This window comes from Watersipora subatra, chromosome 1, assembly GCF_963576615.1.
Source record: "Watersipora subatra chromosome 1, tzWatSuba1.1, whole genome shotgun sequence".
In the NCBI taxonomy this organism is placed as follows: Eukaryota; Metazoa; Bryozoa; class Gymnolaemata; order Cheilostomatida; family Watersiporidae; genus Watersipora; species Watersipora subatra.
This window is the reverse complement of record NC_088708.1, coordinates 16,190,336-16,211,492: the sequence shown is the minus strand read 5'-3', so window position 1 is coordinate 16,211,492 and position 21,157 is coordinate 16,190,336. Positions and strand designations below refer to the sequence as shown.

Sequence of the window (21,157 nt, the reverse complement as noted above, 5' to 3'; positions counted from 1 at the left end):
CTTATTTTCTTTGTCTTCTCTTTTATGAAAACTTTTCAAGTTTCACTGACCAACACTATGCAAGTGCGCACAACTCCTCACTCAATCTTTACTATTATATGAGCTACAGTGGTGATCGTAATTATGAAACTACTTGAAATAAACGCACTTTTGTTGTTAATTCATATACATGTACATGTATTGTTTTGTTGGTATTATGTGAATTATGACAATATGCACATCAATAGAAAGATCAGAATGTACTGGATAAGAATATTATGTAAAAATAACTGATATTTGCTTTATTAGTTTGATGTTAGCACAAATGTGGCATTTTCGGCATAAAGCGGTACAAAAATCCTAAACTAATAATGTGTACATTTGTGAAAAACGCAACTTAATTTGACATAATTTTAGAACATAGCTCTATACAAGTTAATTGGTGGTGTTTTTAAGTTCTTTTAGGGTGTTTCTAGCACCCAGGCTAGTATTTAGTAGGACACCATAAGGCTAGACTGACCTGATAGGATATAATGGGTGCCCATTAAACATATTTTATCACTAGAGTGTACCTTTGGTGGTAGACAGAATGTCTAGAAAATTTGCTTTTCAAATTTGTATAATATAATGGTCTGAGATTATAGGGAAAGGGAGTTTATGTGTTATTATGAAATCACCAGGCGGTCCTATGTTTATGATGCCACTTGTATGTCTATTTGCCTGTACGGAGCCGTGGTTGGAGGCTTGAAATAAAACAGCATTATACGAGTATCAAACTCACAGCACTCGGCACCATTGACAAGACACTCTAACAACTGCACCAACCAACTTCTCATTGATATTACCGAATAACTGTGTGAATAGTTATTACACCTGATTATCTCTCACGACACACTAGACTGCCAGAGTACTACAAATAACAATAACACTGGGTAACAATCTATATTGTTGGGTATCCAACATGGCAATTTAAGTGCCATGTCGGAGTTATTTTCTCTCAAATTTTGCTTTCGTAAAATGGTGACCTCGCATGGCTTAAGAATATGTTTTTTTTATGAAATCACACTACTATATATACTATATTACTACAAGAGAACTATATTATTAACAACTAAGATGGAAGTTTGAGTGAAGTAGCTTCTATGTCAGCAGGAAAGACATGACTGCCCATATGCCTAAGATATTATTAGTCTTACTTTGGTGAATCAGATTTTGTAAAAAGTCTGAACTCAAACTCAGATATTCTGATTAGGCTTATTTTTTCAATGAAAATATATTCAAAATAGATCTTTTTTGTCTTTAAATATGTCATCTTTTGCCTTGAAATACAATTAAGTTGTCTTTTGCCTTTAAATAAGTCATCATTTGCTTTAAATGGGTCGCCTCTTCCCTTGTATTTCATCTTGACCATCCTAGCTCTCTTACCAAATTTTACTTCTCACAATAAAAGTTACGAGTCCAAAAAACAGGTTTTTTCGCACTTCCAAATAATAAATTTACGTGATTATACAGTTAAGATCGACTTCAATCACATAACTTCACCTAGTCATATTAGTTATGACTTCTTAGTAATATATGTACACTGCAGAGAACTATCGTCAAGTTTTTGCCAAAGTTCATTAAACACTATGCAAGCGTCGCTCTTGTCCGCCGAGAATTGTACTAAACTGTCCAATCTCAGAGGCTACCTAGTTTTGCTAGCCATCTATAACAAGGCAGTTACTAGCTTACATGAAATGCGCTTCTGGCTACTTCTATAAATTACTACACGTATCAGATCAACTAAACCACAGCTACCTTCAAAGTGTGATGACCAACGGTTTTTGGATCAGAAACTACTAGGTGTTAGTATCTACTTACTGCAAGCTTGTCTACCAACTAGTCCAAAGGTTGGTTCTACCCGGTTGGAAGGTCGACAAGCTATGCTATGCCGCTATCTCTCTCTCATTCATAAGGGGCTATCTGTGACATAATCCATACAGTTGCTCACCTGAAGAAGCTTAACATATTCATTGTATTATCACAAATGAACTCTCATCACACTGGTAGCAGTGGTAGGGCTTATAATGCACTAACCTGTGTACAAATTCTACCCAAGGGTCACTCAAGAGAATAAATGGAAGAGTGTGAACTTTTAAAAATGCTTCTTACCTATGTTTCTGCACGTGCTCCTTTTGGACAGCCGATGTCAACTTCAGCTTCCCATCAAATCAACTTGTAGCTTCCCATGGTGGCACGGTCTTTAGTAGCTATGCAGGTGAGCTGGGCCTCACACAATTAGACTCTTCGTATGCATTCCTCTACAGCTGTGTATTCCCAAGGTGAGACGGCTAACAGTGTCAAAGCACTGCACACTGATCTAGGACTGCAATGCATCTTACTACAATCCACCATCTTTATGAATAATTGACTCCCTGCGTTTAGTCCATACTATATGGAGTTGCCAGCTCCTTTGGGTGTGTAACTCTATGCACATTAGTGGTCTTATTTTATTACAACTTTGGCATGCTGCAAAGCTACTTGCTAAAAATAGTATAATTATGCTATGAGGTCACCCAAAAGCAAATGAATTAATTTGCATGGCTTAATCAGTATGTAGCTAGTTTGGGAAAGGCTACCTTATCTGCGGCAAACTGGTTGTAACTGGTTATTTGTGATTATGCTAAGCTAAGGTGTGAGCGTAAAATGTAAGAATTGATGTATGACTATAGACACTACAATGACTGCAACTATGACAATATATGACTATAGACACTACTTTGACTGCAACTATGACAATATATGACTATAGACACTACTGTGACTGCAACTATGACAAGATATGACTATAGACATTACTATGACTGCAACTATGACAATATATGACTATAGACACTACTATGACTGCAACTATAACAATATATGACTATAGACACTACTGTTATTGCAACTATGACAGTATATGACTATAGATACTACTATGATTGCAACAATGACAATATATGACTATAGACACTACTATGACTACAACTATGACAATATATGATTATAGACATTACTATGACTGCAACTATGACAATATATGACTATAGACACTACTATGACTGCAACTATGACAATATATGACTATAGACACTACTATTACTGCCACTATGACAAGATATGACTATAGACACTACTGTCATTGCAACTATGACAATATATGACTATAGGCACTACTGTGACTGCAACTATGACAATATATGACTATAGACACTACTATGACTGCAACTATGACAATATATGACTATAGACACTACTATGACTGCAACAATGACAATGTATGACTATAGAGCAACACTGACGTCCAAATTTTTTGCTGTCTAATTATAGATGGCTAAGAACATATTGTAAAAAGGAAAGATTGGTGGACAATTGTAGATAAACACTGTGGGGAACTGAAGGGTACTACTCTCAGGTAGTGACGACTCCAACTGTGTAGAATGTGATCTGAAGATTGAGAGTGTGTGGACTGTAGCCGAAAGGTTGACGTTGTGTACAGAAAGCAGGGAACGACTGAGTCTATGCTTAGCATGTTGCCCTGCATTGAGTGCATGAGTAATACATAGCCTGTAGATAATAAGTATGTGTGTAGATTGAGGGTGCTTATAGAATACAGCCTAGAAATTGAGGGTTTTTGCGGAATGTGGCCGGAAGGTTAACCAATAATGAAACTACTAGTTACAAGAGAAGATACGCAACTTTAATTTAATAATAGTACTTAGATGTATTTTATTCTCATGTGTCTAGCTTATAACAGTTGACTAGGCAGACACTATCACGTAGCAACTTAGTTCTGTCAAGTCTACACGTTTATATAAGAAATATTATGTAACTATATAATTAGAACAAGTTTACTAAAATTATGAATGCGTGCAGCTGTTCCACAAGTGGCTAGCATATAAGAGGACATTCCACCAGCTAGTCTGGGGTATGTGATAGGTCAGAATAGAGGTCACGTTACATAAGAGTAATATTGAAATTAGCTGTTGATTATCTTTCAGCAGATTCAGAAATATATTTTAATTGTATTCTAGAATACAAAATGTTTGAGCATTGCTTCGTCACGAGCAGCTCTCTTTAAGGAGAGTTTGCTATATACAGAACCCCATGTAAGGCGGTAGCCAGGTTTAGACGAGAGACGAAGAGTTCCAGACATTAATAAGTATAGTTCACCAGGATCAATAGGCAGTAACAGAATAAGAATGTTGTTCATGTCAAGGATTTACATTCCAATGTATGCAAATTTTTTATAAAAAAATTTGTGGATTTTATCAAAAAAAGTAATCTAACCACAAATGTCATAACAACAAGCAAGACTTATATATCGAAAGTGCGAGGTTTTTTATTCATAAGCTTTGATGTACATACTTGGCTTTGAAAGTTGTCTTGTTTTGCAATCGTATTTGTGGTCCTATTCCGTTGTCTAGCCTTAGAAGCAGTATTACACATCTTATTAAATATGACACTGGCTAGAAATTGCATGCCACTGTCTGAGCATAAACACATTAAGTTAGTTTATAAAAGAATTTTATGCATCTCATTGGTCTTACGAAAGTAAATACTATTTCTAGGTCTGCTCTTGCAGTTTCTGCAAATTCTTTTGTCACGACGAAGTGGAAACACAGAACGGTAGAGAAGACGAGCGCTGTGAGGACCGCAACTACCAACATTCAAAGAAATTACTTTTGTATGCAGTATGTCAAAAATTACAAATTAAAACGCTCGAATAAACGCTCAAGTTGTAACTTTGACTATGCGCATCTCACGTTATATATATTCATAGACTTGTCCTCGTTATTGATGTTCATGTTATTCACTTATATTCATAGAGTTGTCCTTGCCACCGATGTTCAAGCTATTTACCTACAAAAAAGAACCCGGACCTTGCTCAAACGATCGCTGTTGCAAAAATTTAATCACGGTTATTTATCATATTCATATTAACATTATTTGTTGCTGTTTATTATTGTGTGACAATTATAATCACATATCATTACGAATCCTCACCATTTTTTTTGTTATTGACAGGTGATGACTCATGTTATTGTTGTGCTGACATTGTAAGCATAGACCTAAATAATATAATACTCTCATTAACCTGCCACACACTGACCACGCTTGATAGCTAACTTCGGTGCAGGTTGCTACTAACGTCTGTAATAGGATGCATTCCTTTCAACGACAACTATGGTAGAATAGATTCTTTGATAAAAATGGTTTCAATATTTTGTTTGTTTTGATCGACCAACTGGTTTGTGATTAATGGTTGGTCTCAACGGTATAATCATATAAAGTTATTATTTTTAAATGTAAAAAAACCTGTCTTTAGATTTTTAGTTTTTATTATGAGAGTAAAATTTAGAGAGCGAGCTAAAGCTATCAAAATAAAATACAAGAGAAGAGATTACATATTTAAAACATGTGATGACCTATTTAAAGACAAAAGACAACCCACATGTATTTTCAGGCATAAGATGACCTATTTAAAGTTAACAGATAACATGATTAAAGGCAAAAGATGACCTATTTTAAATATGTTTTTATATATTATTATAAAATATGTTAAACTTAATAAGAAAATCAGAGCTCAAATCTATGGCCTGGGTGTCTTGAATGCACAGTAAAATTAGCAAAGTCAACTAGGCTTTTTATAAAATCTAACTCATCAAGCAAGTCCAATCAGCTAAGACAGCAGCCAAATAAGTTAATTCAATGGTTATCAATTTCCTGAACCAGCATACACAGTGTGAAGATGTTCACCAAAGTTGAAGATATCTATTGCTTGTTGTTTTGAACTGTGTGTGCACCTTTCCTAATTAATGATGGATTGCCTGGTCAGTCATTGCTTGCGTTTCCATTCACAAATGATAACTTTATTTATGTTGTTAGCCCCTGGTTGTTGCCATGCACCCGCTTGTGTTTACAGTCTGCACCGCAAAAACAAATCCAATATAGACAACTTGGGGTTTTTGCAGAGAATGATTACGGATATGGGTGCTTTTTAGGTAATCTGTATGCTGTGACTCTGTGTGGCTGGTAATCTGTAGTTCATTCACTCTAACCCTCTAATAGGAAAGATTAAAATTTCTTTTTAATGATTATATGAGAGATAGGGTGTCTATCCGGGCTCATTAAAAATGTGATACACAATTTTATATTGATTAGAATGGCAATTCATCAGTCAAAGTATTATCAGAAGTTACAGCAAATTAGAATAATTATGCTCTCAGACCCCCTATACGTACCTCTTTAGAGCTGGAGGAAACAATACCTACGGTTAAGAAGGGCTCACAAGAAGCAATAATTGAGGCATACGCATAGACATAATTTTGGAGTTATCTCCTACACACCGCTTGCAAAGATATTTACATCTGAGACATTGAGATAGCCTGGGCTTCCAAACTTATGCATATCCAGTTCTAGGATGCTTTCAGATTCCCTACACATAAGGGGTACACAGGTGAGGTATAAGTACGTCCTTTGAATTCTAATCGCATATCCTGACATTTTAGGATAATAATGGTAGTATAAATTTAGTATTTATCAAAGTAAAAGGGGAGGTAAAAACCGAGTCCAGTAGAAATCACTATAAGTTAATCAGTGTAGACTTGTTGATTCCTCATTAAAAGCCATAGCTTGAAATCTTTATAAATAAGTAATGATTTTAGTCTAATATAACTAAATATATGCTCTATAATAATTGTGTCTGGTATGTACCATAGGGAAGTAATTCCTGTATGAGTCGCATATCACTGAGAACGGCGTGTAGCAGACAACTCCAAGTTTATGGATATGCACGTGTCTAAATGATAGCTTACTGAATACACCATAGACATACTCTATACGCATCCCTATTATACGCTTACACCATATGCAGACGCATACCCTATGCGCATTATACAGCTGTGTATCATATTTGCATAACCCATATGTGTAACCCACATGTGTGTCCCTGTGTATAGGGAACTTTCAAGTGCCTTAACAAGAGGGTAGCACATGCCCTTATCTCATGAGGTTTTCTCGACATCTAGAACTTATTCAGAATTTGTAGTTGCAAGACTGTCAGTTGCAGTGATGACATCTGTCATAGAAGTTGGATGTTTACGACAACAGCTTGATATTTTGCCATTAATAGCGTGATGTTACACACTTGTCACCTATTTTACAATGAAAAACTTATGTAGCACTCCCACTACACCTTGAGCAAAGGCTATATCTACAAAAACATTAGCATGCAGGATTGCAGGTACAGACTGTCTAGGTGTATGATACAAGACTGCCTCCAGAACCAGGATATAAAATATTTCATCATCATAATCATTTGATTACCTTCTTGTCTCCTAGCATTGGTTAACAATTATGTGGAAAAAGGTATGCATAATTTACATGTATCGGTGTGGAAATGAAGAAATTCGTATCACATGACTAACTTCAAAAGGCGCTTTGTAGAAAAGTAAAAAATATTAAACAGTTTTCAAAAACCTAGAAAAAAGAAATATAATTGTTTCTGTAGACATGAAAGTAAGCCTTTAATTCAATGCTAATACGCGTTATATGTTATGTTTATATGAAGCTATGTATGTTATATGGAGAAGCTATGTTTATATGAAGCTATGTATGTTATATGGGGAAGCTATGTTTATATGAAGCTATGTATGTTATATGGGGGAGCTATATTTATATGAAGCTATGTATGTTATATGGGGGAGCTATATTTATATGAAGCTATGTATGTTATATGGGGGAGCTATATTTATATGAAGCTATGTATGTTATATGGGGGAGCTATATTTATAAAAAAGGGAGTCAAAATCAACAATGATAAACTAGAAGAAGCAAGTTAAAAATTGTTAATAAAATCCACTACAGTTATACAAACACACCTTATGGCTTATACCAAACACAAACGCCTTGCCAATCCACATTATAGAACAGCGTTATACAAAAAACGTTTTTTCTTCCAATACGCATAATTTATTCTACTATTTTTCATTTTTTTGTTTTTCGTTTCATGGTATAATTTGCTTTGACTGATTTGGATTAACTAGTGTAAATATAGTAAAATCTATCTAGTAGGACTGAGTAATTTGATCTTGTAAGCAGTTCTTCTTCTGATGTACTCCGACTGGCAACTCCGGTGGCTGGTATTGTTCTTCATGTTACTCAAAGAGGTAAGAAATAGTTTTAATATTATTCATACTAATGCGCTGGCAGCCCCGTGTGCGAAGCTTTTTTTTCCAAACAGGTTTACCTATGGCAGTAAAATCTTGGCTCCTGATTGATTTTAGTAATTGAGTTTTAGTAACCAAAACCTATATCATTACATTAAAAATTAACATTCCAAATGACGTAGTAAAAATTATGTTATCATTCAAAAAGTGCTGTTAAAATGTAAAAGGGCGCCCACTTAAAACTCATTGATTCAAACCATTTTTAATAAAATTTTGGAATTTTGTGTTCCTATCTTTTTATAACTGTTAATTTTTAATGTAATGATATAGGTTTTGGTTACTAAAACTCAATTACTAAAACCAATCAGGAGCCAAGATTTTACTGCCATATTTAAACCTGTTTGGGAACAAAATTACAAAAGATCATCATGTGTAATAAGTAAGTACATAATAATTCTTAGATGTGGAAAGGTCGTCGAGTGGTGAAGTAGTAGCACGCCTGGCTTCAAATTCAGACATCCCAGTGTAATTCCCAGAGCGCAATATTTTCTTAGCGTGCTTCAGACGGACAAAAAAATCCGGCTCTTGTTATAGTATAGATTTCACTGATGCTTGATTCACAACTTTTGGAGATTCACATCAAACTGATTTCCCATCTGTCGATATGCGATATCGTGTGATATGATTACATCACTATCAAGGAATAGTTATAGTAAAACTGCATAACGATATACGCATATGATAACATTTCCAATATTTGCTTAATGAGCAGCCTGGGTCTTATAATAGCATTGCACGGAAGCAGTAGCCTTATTTCAACATCCCTTCAGAGAATAATATATAAGCCATATAAGACAAAGCTCTATTCTGAGCAGATGCATTCTGTCTGTAATATTTGTAGGTCAACATTCTAGTTTTTTAATGAAATATTTATACTGACAAGAATCTATACTGAAGTACTTTCCGTAATAAGTCTTGATTACATCTGTTAGAGTTTATACTAAAACAAGCTATAAGCTGAATCATTACACCAGATTCGTGTCAATGGAAGCCTAAACCCCACATGAAAAGTATCTTTCTCTGGTGAATCATAAAGTGGCGCCATCCTTTGAGTTTGTCTTTGACCAAAGGGAACAAGGTCTAAACTAACAAATTGATTGTCAAACAAAATTGTATAATCTACTGAGAACAAAGTTTGTACACAAACATTTGTAAAAGTTTAATTTCGTAAACAAAATTTGTAAACAAAATTTGTACAGAGAACAGAATTTGCATCTGAAACACCAAGTATGTCTTGATCGAAAATATCAAAGCCGAATTAGCTGTTTGTTGATCAGCAGAGGTCAAGGTTTAATTTGCTAAAATTGCTACTGTTTACTAAACTGTCATTGGTTCAGGGACAAAAAAGTTTTCTGTGTCTCATCAGCGAGGGTAAACTTCCACAAGTGATGCATACTCTGCTATACTAGCAGAGTGTTTCTTAGTCCTTCTCACCAGATTCTACCTTTGTACTATCAAAGCCTTTATATCTTTCACAGGAAGGATTCTACCTTAGTTAATAAATGCTTAGATGTAACACTCTAAATATAGTATTTACTTCCACTAGATATCTTTGCACTCTGTGCTGGTTGCAGAAGTCTTCAGATGACTGCATAGAAACTCTTCATGATTACTGTCTCAGCCGGTATGTCATATCTTATTAATGGCATCCCACCAGCTGACAGGAATTGCTGGAAAGAGTAAAACGCAGTGGGATTTCTCTCATTACATTTGTCATGTTATGTCTGGGTTTGACAGTCAGAAGAGAAAAAGACAGTCAGTTATATGAATTCATATATTCACTGTTGCTGCCGAGTTACTGACCATAATCGACTGTGTGCTAAAGTTTCTATTTTATTTTTATATTTTATTTACTTTTTATTTTTAGGTTTTAGTTTAAAAATAAGGTTCTTCTTTCTTTTGAGCAATTTTATCCTAACCTATTACAATTTTAAAACTCTTGTATTAGAGTTCATTGCAGAGATTATATATGACAAGAAAATGAATCACAAGTTATGTGTCATAAATTGTGTTTGAGCAAACTTCTATTATTCGTTTATTAAAAAAAATTTTATCTGAAAAAGGGCCATGGGTATGCTAAGTTTATTTATACAGAAGAGATCTAAATTTGAATCAGATCTGAAAAATTACAGTCGACTCTCGCTTCTTTCAACTTCACTTCCTTGGACTTTCAAATGTCTGGACAACTTCTGTGGACCGGACATTGTCTGATGCACTCATTTTTGTCTGAAAAATGCCAACTTTGACCGACAGGTGGCTCTCACAACAGGCAATTCAAGAAATGCATGCGCCTGAGTGAGCATTGCACAGTAATTTTCATTTGTTGTTATTACTGTTATTAATATTATACTCTACCCTGTTGCAGATATAACCATATGTTACCCTTTCATGTATTCTGTATATAAATACTGTATCATATTGTAGCCTAGGAGTATGTGTGAGAGACAATATAGTCTTTTTAATGTATAGTACTATACAGTACTCAATTTTTAATGCCAAAACCTTTTTGGGATGGGCATGGACCCAGTTTGTATTACTCCAAAAAAACGAGGGTGGACTATACTTTTTTTATGTCAATTTAGCATAAAAAAGTTCTTATGCACATATATATATATATATATATATATATTTAGATCTTTTATTTAAAAGAAACTTAGTTCATACAGTCGATATTCAGCGTATCAAACATGTTCAGGCTATAGTGACCATGCATATAAATGTAGGAGCAAACAACCCTATTTTAAAAATATTTAAATAGTAAAGACAAACTTGCATACATTTTTTGTAGATTGTATCAGAAAGCATCGGTATTTTTTATCATTAGCGATTGTTTTTGAAGTGATCTGATTGCCAGGACACTTTTAGATTAAAATGGATAAAACTTGATCGCAATCAAAACGCTCAGAAAAAAACGTGCAAAATGACGTACTAATTGTTATCGTTGCAATAGTTGATATCGGCTGTTCATGTTGAAGTGCCTTGAGTCGTTATTCTGTCGGTCTCTTTGCAATTACAGATGTCATAATCGCACATTCAATGGATCCGAACATTTTAATCCGCGATCAAGTTCTATCGGTTTTAATCTTGAAACATCATGGCCGTCAGATCACCTCAAACATTAAAAACAAATTGCAAACAATAGAAAAATATCGATACTTTCTGATAAAATCTACAAAGATTTTGTGTAAGTTTATCTTTAAAGTTTACAAAACAATATGCAATATTGCAAGCAGCCATAGCTTGACTATCATCCTCTAAATAACACGAGTTTATAATACCTGCAGTCTATGAGTATTTGATGCTAAACTGTCATTGGGAGTTGTACCAATTCTCAATCAATAAAAATAAATTTACGAGTGATTGAATAGACACACTTAACTCTCTTCCCATCAGTCAAACATCTATATACATTATGCATTATACATCTCAGTAGGTTAGCCATGTAGATAGAGGCTTTCATGTGACGCACTCGGGGACTGTTGATCAATGCTCAGCAGGAAGGAATTATTTAAATGTCGAGTGGCAGCAAGATGACACTCAAAAAGCAGACATTTTATTAACGATTAACATTTGCCAAATGACGTTAGTCTCAAACTGACGCTAAATCCAGGTGATTACAGCGTCTTTGAGTTGTTTCATAAGTAGTCTATCGACTTCCATAGAAACTTTTAAAAATTTTGGTTGTTGCAAACTGTCTAGTCTGATCGTGATGAGGTCAGAGACTTTCTTAAGCCGAGATGAAAGAAGTAAGAGGTGATATCAGAGGTTCTAGGAATCGAGTATTGATCAGTTGCCCACACACAGGCTTTTGAGAGCTGGCATCGTAATAGGGCAATTAGTATAGAGACATTTTCCCAAACGCTTGGCCTCCTTAGCCCAGCGAGTTAGTTGTGTAATCCTGATAAATTGGCTGGCGGAAACGCACCCTAGTCTACTCTGCCCCACCAACAAGGCCATTAGGTGTATATATATATTTGTCACTTACAGCAACGTAAGTATTATTAATGACAAGTTATAGGTGAATTCTCATGCCGTCCTCTGCACCAGCCTGATTTATATCTATTTAATGTAATGTTACATATCAAATTCTTTGGCTGATTACGCTATTCTTTGAATAGTTGGTATTCTGTGAGCACACTCACACTGCATGGGCATTGGATGAACTTAGCAGTTAGTCTAGGATCTGAGCAAGGTCAGCACAAAGGTCAAGTTATATAAGAGTGATATTGAAATTAGTGGCTGATTAGCTTTCAGCAGATTCAGAAATCTATTTTAATTGTATTCTGGTATTTAAAGTGTGAACATTGTTTCCTTGCAGTTCTCTTTATGGATAGTTCGCTACGCGCAGAATAAAACGGCTCCTCAACCACACGTTTATAATTAAAATGAACCTGGATCTTGTGGCAAGTAAAATGATTTAAGGCATATACATGTAGAATAAAAATAACACTTCTCTCCGTATCGCTGTTGGTCTCGATTGGTCAATATTTTTCAGCATGCACTTTCATTATAAAAAAACAGAGTTATTATAAAAAAAAATCAAGTCACCACTTATTGCAATATAAAATTAGGTATGCAGAAAATATGCAGATAAACCTCATGCAAGAATGTCTCAGCTTGCATCATAGTGCCTGACAAGTTGAATATTGGAAGAGAATTGTGGTAACCTACTGTTCCTGCTGTGCTGCTGGGCATATAGGAGAGCTACTGCCTGGCGCTGACTGACTGTGATGAGTCAACTTTATCTTAAGGCTAATGTAGTGGTACCTGTTGGAGGGAGTCTCACGCCCTGTAATGTTCAGCTTTGTTTCATGGGCTATATTACTTGTTGTCTCTCTTCAGTAAAATTGGCACCATTATTGTACTTTTTAAATTATAACTTTTTTCATCTCATACATATGGCTAGCTCATTGTATCTATTGCTCAATCAATTCGCTCAATACGCTCAATACGCTCAATACGCTCAATACGCTCAATACGTTCAATACGTTCAATACGTTCAATACGTTCAATACGTTCAATACGTTCAATACGTTCAATACGTTCAATACGTTCAATACGTTCAATACGTTCAATACGTTCAATACGTTCAATTCGCTCAATACGCTCAATACGCTCAATACGCTCAATACGCTCAATACGCTCAATACGTTCAATACGTTCAATACGTTCAATACGTTCAATACGTTCAATACGTTCAATACGTTCAATACGTTCAATACGTTCAATACGTTCAATACGTTCAATACGTTCAATACGTTCAATGCGTTCAATGCGTTCAATGCGTTCAATGCGTTCAATGCGTTCAATGCGTTCAATGCGTTCAATGCGTTCAATGCGTTCAATGCGTTCAATGCGTTCAATGCGTTCAATGCGTTCAATGCGTTCAATGCGTTCAATGCGTTCAATGCGTTCAATGCGTTCAATGCGTTCAATGCGTTCAATGCGTTCAATGCGTTCAATGCGTTCAATGCGTTCAATGCGTTCAATGCGTTCAATGCGTTCAATGCGTTCAATGCGTTCAATGCGTTCAATGCGTTCAATGCGTTCAATGCGTTCAATGCGTTCAATGCGTTCAATGCGTTCAATGCGTTCAATGCGTTCAATGCGTTCAATGCGTTCAATGCGTTCAATGCGTTCAATACGTTCAATACGTTCAATACCTTCAATACATTCAATACATTCAAAACAAGAGTGTAAATTTCTACATTTATGATAAAAGACTTAAATATCTTTCTCAACATTGTGCAAGAGTTCTGATAAATCAGCTGCCAGGTTTCAGTAGTTAATGGTCAGATACAATCAGTAGGTCAGGGGTTCATTCACAGAAGGACCACTGATGGTGTTAGGGAAGGTATTCAGCCGCAATTACTTCTGTGTCAAATCTCATGAGCAATTGTTAACAGTATATTCTGTACCAAGATATAGCCTACCATTTGCCATGGCGACCCCTAAACGACTCTAAATGGGACGAAAGAGGAAGAAGAATTCAAAAGAGTTCCGCTAGATGATAGAAGCTACAGTATTTTTACTTATGACAAACATGAAAAAAAGTTGATGAAATTATTTTTCCTTAAAAAAATGTCACCCTCAAAAATGAGATCTGACACTAAAAAACAATTATTTTCAATTTTGATTTGCTCTGCCTTGCTTTAGCGGCCACAAGTGTCAAACTCAAGGTCCGCGAGCCACATCCGGCCGTTTTGCAATTTATCTTGCTCGCAAAATCATTTTACATTATTGCTATTCATGGCCCATTGATATGAAGCGCTGATGACATAATACTGCACAGAACTGCAGATCCCATAATGCAACCCTTCACCTGCCTTGCCACGTACTTCTCGTACTTCTCACATCAATTAAGTCTAGCTATTGAAAGATATTACAATGATAGCCATTAGCCTGTTGAGCAACTGCTGTCTATCCTGAGAATCTCCCCAACACCGGACATTACAATAAACGTAAATTAATTTGTTGCTTCGGTCAGATCATATAATCAGATCAAAGTCATAGAAGCAAAGAAAACTGAATGATTTAAATTGTTATTGCTGAACAGCACACCTTTTATGCATATTTCCAGATTTTTTAGCGCGTTCATTTTTCTAACTTGTATAATTTTGATAGGAGATATTTTTGAAAAAAGCAAAACTATTTTGGGATATTTAAGTTTGTTTTTTATATACAATGACATAAGAGCAAAAAAATTTGAATTTTATTTGTAAAAAGATATGTTTATAAAGAGCAAAAAACTAAATAGAAGTAATTTAAAGGTTGACTTGCAACAAGATTCATATTACAGTTATTTGGTGTCAAAAGATTCACTATGTCTTACTCTGCTGTGTTGTAGGTCCAACATATGTGGAAATGTGATTACAAGCTCTTAAAAGCTCAAAAACGAACATCTGATCGCAGCCATTACGAAAACGGCCATAGGTTGGAATTTCTCACAAAACCGGTCAAATGTGACGGAGTTGAACACAATGTGCTTCTGTTTACACTTTAATGCAACCTCATTCGTCGAAATATTTTCACAAATATACTCCCCGCATTCAATGAAATCATATCTATTGTCTTTATGCATATATTTCATTAGCATTGTAATGCTGTCACTCTGAGCATTTTTTAGGCTAGGTTTTGATATCTCAAAACCTAGCCTAAAATCTGTTTAATTTTTTAACCTTAGCTCGAGTGGGTGCATATCATTCTCATATGATATGAGAATGTTGAAACTATTATTCATAGCACTGTTACGCTGCAATGTTGAAACTATTACAATGCCTTGTTTTGCCACTGCTTATTTTTCATTTTTAATCATGCAAGAAGTATTATAGTGACGTTGTTTTTAATCTCACTATTTTTGGTGGTCCGATATTAAATATATTAAATATTTAATTTAATATATTTAATATCCGATATTAAAAATTTAATTTCCTCCGATAGCGACAAGCCAAGCTATTTCAGTCTTGCTCAACTGAAAGCATAATATACAATAATAATATTGTACATTATTACTGTATGTTATAAAATATATAACTTATTAAATAATAATATAGTGATGTTATTATAAAACTAAATTTTTCTTCCTTGTTTAACAATACAAGCAAACTAAAGCTCTACAAGTATTTTGATATATAAAGACACAGAAAGGATCACAATTGTTATATAAACTATAGTAGTGGGAAGGAGGGCTGGTGGTTGATGTATATGTTCCTGATAAAAATTCAACCATAAATAAAAGGACTACTCCTCGAAGGAACTCGGTCTAAGTAAATAAAGCCAATCCATGGTGTCACACACTACCATGTTCGTACATGTACATACATGTACATATGTTCATGTGTACATGCTCATGCATGTACATATGCTCTATATGTACGTACATGTAGAACGTTTTGAAGCGTGATAAAAATGCATCATACAGAAACCTTTTACATGTCATTGGGTTTTTACATGCGGTGGAGGAATTTGTGTATGCAGTTTTCCTATTATCAGCTGGTATTTTTGTCACAGAACAAAATAATTAGAGAGTAGAGACTTTTTTAAGTGTCAGCTGTGGGACAATTTATTCATTTATTTTAAACTTCATCCTCAAAAATAGTTGTTACATGCAAAAATATATAGCGATTAAGAATTAGTCGTAAGAAAGAACTTCATGAACATTGAAGGTTAGGAATGGAAAGCATGTCGGATGCATTACAACGCCAAAAATTTGTTGTTAAAATTGACGAATAATATGCAATATGACAAGCTTTTATAAAATATATTATCTAAAAGTATACCATAAACAACATTGTCATCAGATATAATAGTCAACTTTCATCAGATATATGTATAGTTAACGCAATGTAGTAGTCGCGACGATGTTTAGGTTAGAACAATCTCGTTGTATTCACAGCGGAGCATATGCGAGATTACTGAACAACAGCAATGGACAATAAATACAAAATAAATATACACAATAGAGTGATTGGTCACTTTGTGTATGCAGAGATATATAGCCGATGCCTGCCGAGATGATTTTTTGAAGATTGTCTCCCTTGATTAGAGATGATGGCAAGTAAAGGCATGCGCGAAGAGATTCTTGTTAGCTTTGAAAAACCATCCAACAGTCACTGAGCTCTCATCTACTTTTCTGTAAAAGATAAAGTGCTACTAAAAGAGGTTGTGAAATAGTTGGTCATGGCTGCTGCCGATAACAAGTCATCCTAACAAAATTATCTCTGCCATCTTATGTTAAAAAGAGTCGGAGTAGACTCCCCTGGGAGACCAACAATTGCTAATGCACAGATAAACGAAATGACAGTTATAAGAACTTGGTTATTAAACAGTTAATGACATTTTTTATATTTCACGGTATAAGTACATACGTTCATGACTTTTCTTACATAATGTAGTCCATGGTATAAGTACATACGTTCATGACTTTTCTTACATAATGTAGTCCATGGTATAAGTACATACGTTCATGACTTTTCTTACATAGTGTAGTCCATGGTATAAGTACATACGTTCATGACTTTTCTTACATAATGTAGTTCATGGTGGAAGTACATACGTTCATGACTTTTCTTACATAATGTAGTCCATGGTGTAAGTACATACGTTCATGACTTTTCTTACCTAATGTAGTCCATGGTGTAAGTACATACGTTCATGACTTTTCTTACATGATGTAGTTCATGGTATAAGTACATACGTCATGACTTTTCTTACATAATGTAGTTCATGGTGTAAGTACACAGATTAATAAAATTTCTTATAGTCTATGGCGTAAGTACATAGATTAATGACGTTTCTTATAATCCATGGTGTAAGTACATAGGTTAATAACATTTCTTATAGTCTAGGGCATACGTACATAAATTAAAGGCATTTCTTATAATCCAAGGCGTAAGTACAGGAATTAATAACATTTTTAGTTTGTGATGTATGTACATGGATTAACGATACTTCTTGTAGTACATGGTATAAGTACATAGATTGGTGTACATACATAGACTAATGAGATTTTTCTATAGTCTGCAGTGTATGTACACGGACTAACAGCATTCATTATAATCCATGATGTACATGCATGGATTAATTATAATCCATGATGTACATGCATGGATTAATTATAATCCATGATGTACATGCATGGATTAATGAACTTTCTTATAGGTTCTGGTATGAGTACATGAGGTAATCACATTTGCCATCTCAATGTTCGTCGAGTACATCTATTTTGGTGATCATAACTTACCTAAATTACTCTGTTGGCTCATACATATAGATGAATGGCTTTCGTACATCAGTTTTTCCATTGCTGCCAACTGCGATACATTTCACTTCCGCCATATGAAGGACATTAGATGTCCTCAATATCTTGAGATCTCCGTTGCTCATCAACTAAAATGATTAACAAACTCATTAGCAGTTGTTTAAATATCTGTTGATATCATTGATGCTATTAATAATACAAATATATGGTAATATCCACATTAATCAAGCAGATTAGAGAAGAAATTTGCGTGAGAAAAGAGTTCTCGTGTGATTGATGGTTTTGCTTCATAGATGAGTAGACCCAGATCATTGGTTGCGAAAGTGAGTCACCTGGCAAAAGGTATTCCTATTTTATGAGCTAGATTCGTAAATTCTTTTTCCCTTTTCTTTGTAGAATAGCACTTTTTATAGAATCGACAAACGTAAATTGCTTTGAAACATGAAGGCAAGCACTAGGGTTAAGAGAACCTACCTGGAAGCCAGCCGTGTTATTGGTGATTGGCTGGTCATTTATCGTCCATGTGATGGATGGTGGTGGCTTGTTGAAGCCCTGAGTGGCACGACATATAAGCTGGGTTGAGACTCCCTCAAACTCGTACACTTGCTCAGTATACAAGTATATTCTTGGGTCCTCATCAATGGCTTCAGCTAAAGCAACAGGGTGACAATTAGCGATAGTTTAGTGGCAGACATATGGCAGTTGGTGACAAGTTAGTGGCAGACATATGGCAGTTGATGACAAGTTAGTGGCAGACATATGGCAGTTGATGACAAGTTAGTGACAAGCAAATGGCAGTCGGTGACAGTTGTATGATAGTTGGTAAAACTTTAGTGCTTGGAAATCTTTAAATTGGGAACTGCGGAAAAATTATTGAGAGAAGTAAATCGCTGTAAAAATAGTAAACTGCTGTGAAAATAAAAAGGCTTTTGCCGCAGTTAATTGAGGTTAGAAAGAAATGGGGGGCAACTGATCAGAAGTACTGGTACATTTACATAAGATTGAGATTTAAAATGAAATAGTTAAAAGCTTGGTAAAGCTGTTGTAGGATCACAGGCTATAATTCTGATGCCACATTTTCAGCTGGCTACAATACATACATAAGAAGTCATTGCACATAATATTGTGCTATTTACTGTCTATTCACTGGTGTCTAAGGGATGTCATGGAAACCTTAAACCATGTATTCATACAAACAACCTGCACTTGCAAGCCATCGATCAAGCACTAATCTCTCCAGTAATAAAGGATTAACCGCATTTCTCTCTATTCACTGCTCTCAAATAACTCACTGCGCTTTATTTGTTGCGAGCTGTCGTCTCCTAGCAACGGTTGGGTAACTTGTATGTTGAAGGACTTTGTTTGCCTTTCATCCTCAAGATCGGCTACACAGGTGTATATCCCCGCTTTAGAAGAGTCGGTTTCCTTGATGATCAGAGTAGACACGCTGGCGTAATAATTCTGAGAACGGTCATTCGGAAAGTTTCCCGGTGCCATGAGATTCGAACTCAGATGGTCTAATGGACTCTGCAAACACCAATTAAAATTAAGAGCAGATTTAAAACTTTAAACCAATTTAATCAAAGTGGTGTTTTAATACTAGCTATGGTGTCTTCTATATGCAGTGAATTTGCCTTTATCTAAACCAGACTCTAAAAAGGTTTTTTTTTAAACTAAAAATATAACAGAAAAGGTATAAAACTGCATTGGCTGGCTACCAAGTAGTATTAAGTGCTCTAAAAAAGTCTGCAAATATAATGTAATACCTGCTCAACATGTTCGCCATTGTATAGCCAGTGGATCAGAGGAGGTGTCGGGCCGTTCGCCTTACATTCAAGTTCTATGTCATTGCCTGCCGGGACCACTTTGTCAACTACAAAAAAAACTATAAGTGTTACCAAAAACAGAAAATACAAAATATTATTTAGTCCACAGCCTAAGACTGCATTCAGCAAAATAATATATGTAAGAGATGACTGTAAGAAAATATGAATTTTTTGTATAATGTATAAATAATATATGATAAATATTACTAAATACTGTTGAGGTGTAGCAAAAAGACAATATACATTTTAGATAAATTCTCAAAAATTGACTGCAAACCAAAATGCAACATAAGCCATAACGTAGCCCCATGTAGCGTTACCTTGTGCAATGGAGCGCAATATACAACAGCTGTTATTGTACGAGATATTAGGCGAAACTACTGCACCCCATCAAAGCTAATTTGATTTTACTCTGCCATAATTCTATAAGTTAAAAGGAAGCACTAGAGCAAAAAGACAAAACCTAAAATATACTTACCGGCTGACACATTCCTCTTTGTAATTCTCACACCAGCACTTGGAAATTTCACAGGCTGTAAAAGAATTAAATAACTTATAAACGCTTTAAAATGATGACAGTTATACTTTATTATACTATTTCTACGGAGGTTTGTGCCGATTATTAAATTAATAGTGAAAAAAAATTTTCCAACAAAGATAGGCAAATGTTAAAGGTAAATTAGCTAAAAATGCATTAAAAGAATTATTGATGCATTTTTATTGAATTATTGAAATATGTATTGAATTATTGAAATATATGAATTATCATTCATATATTTTTATTTGGTTACTTACCGACCCCATGGCAGCAGTTATGAGTGTAAGACTGGCTAAGACGGCAGCCAAAGATTTTTCCTCCGATATCCAATGCATAGTTAACACTGTTGGTGATTTCTTTCGCGATGTGAGTTCCAGTCAGATATTAAAGGTTCACGTATTCGCTGTTGCAAGCTTAAAGAGCTAACGGTTATGCGCTGATAGAGCTAGAAGCACACAGGTGTTTTGTCTATCGTTAATGATGAAGCTAATAGTTCCACCCTACTTATATTCAAGTCATACGAAGTGACACGCGTGACAGTTGAGCCAATCAACCGTCTCCAAAGACAATATAAAACTTGAAGTGGGCGGAGCAGAAATGAAACAGCAGCCAAGTGAAACAGTACATCGGCCAGTCATAATACACTCTGACGTGGGCTCACTGCCATAGTAAATAGGTTTGCTCATTCTAAAATATGGTTTAAGGAATACCAAATGTTCGGCATCTCGGTGATGCCACTTTTTAACCTTTAAAAAAATTAAAAGATCAGACAAGCTATAATTCTTTTCGTATCAGTATTTGT

The 21,157-nt window shown here is 35.1% G+C and overlaps 1 protein-coding gene across 1 annotated transcript; it reads right to left on the bottom strand.

Annotated features, from left to right (window-relative positions):
• Nucleotides 1-16,284: 16,284 nt before the first annotated feature.
• Nucleotides 16,285-20,816, bottom strand: LOC137410466 (zwei Ig domain protein zig-4-like). Its single transcript, XM_068095882.1, has 7 exons — nt 20,613-20,816; nt 20,296-20,350; nt 19,758-19,864; nt 19,284-19,518; nt 18,466-18,641; nt 17,974-18,119; nt 16,285-16,863 (listed from the first exon to the last, which is right to left on the bottom strand). Exons 1-6 carry the CDS (start codon nt 20,688-20,690, stop codon nt 17,979-17,981), a joined length of 792 nt encoding a protein of 263 aa, XP_067951983.1. The 5' UTR covers nt 20,691-20,816; the 3' UTR covers nt 16,285-16,863; nt 17,974-17,978.
• Between the last annotated feature and the right edge of the window lie 341 nt (nt 20,817-21,157).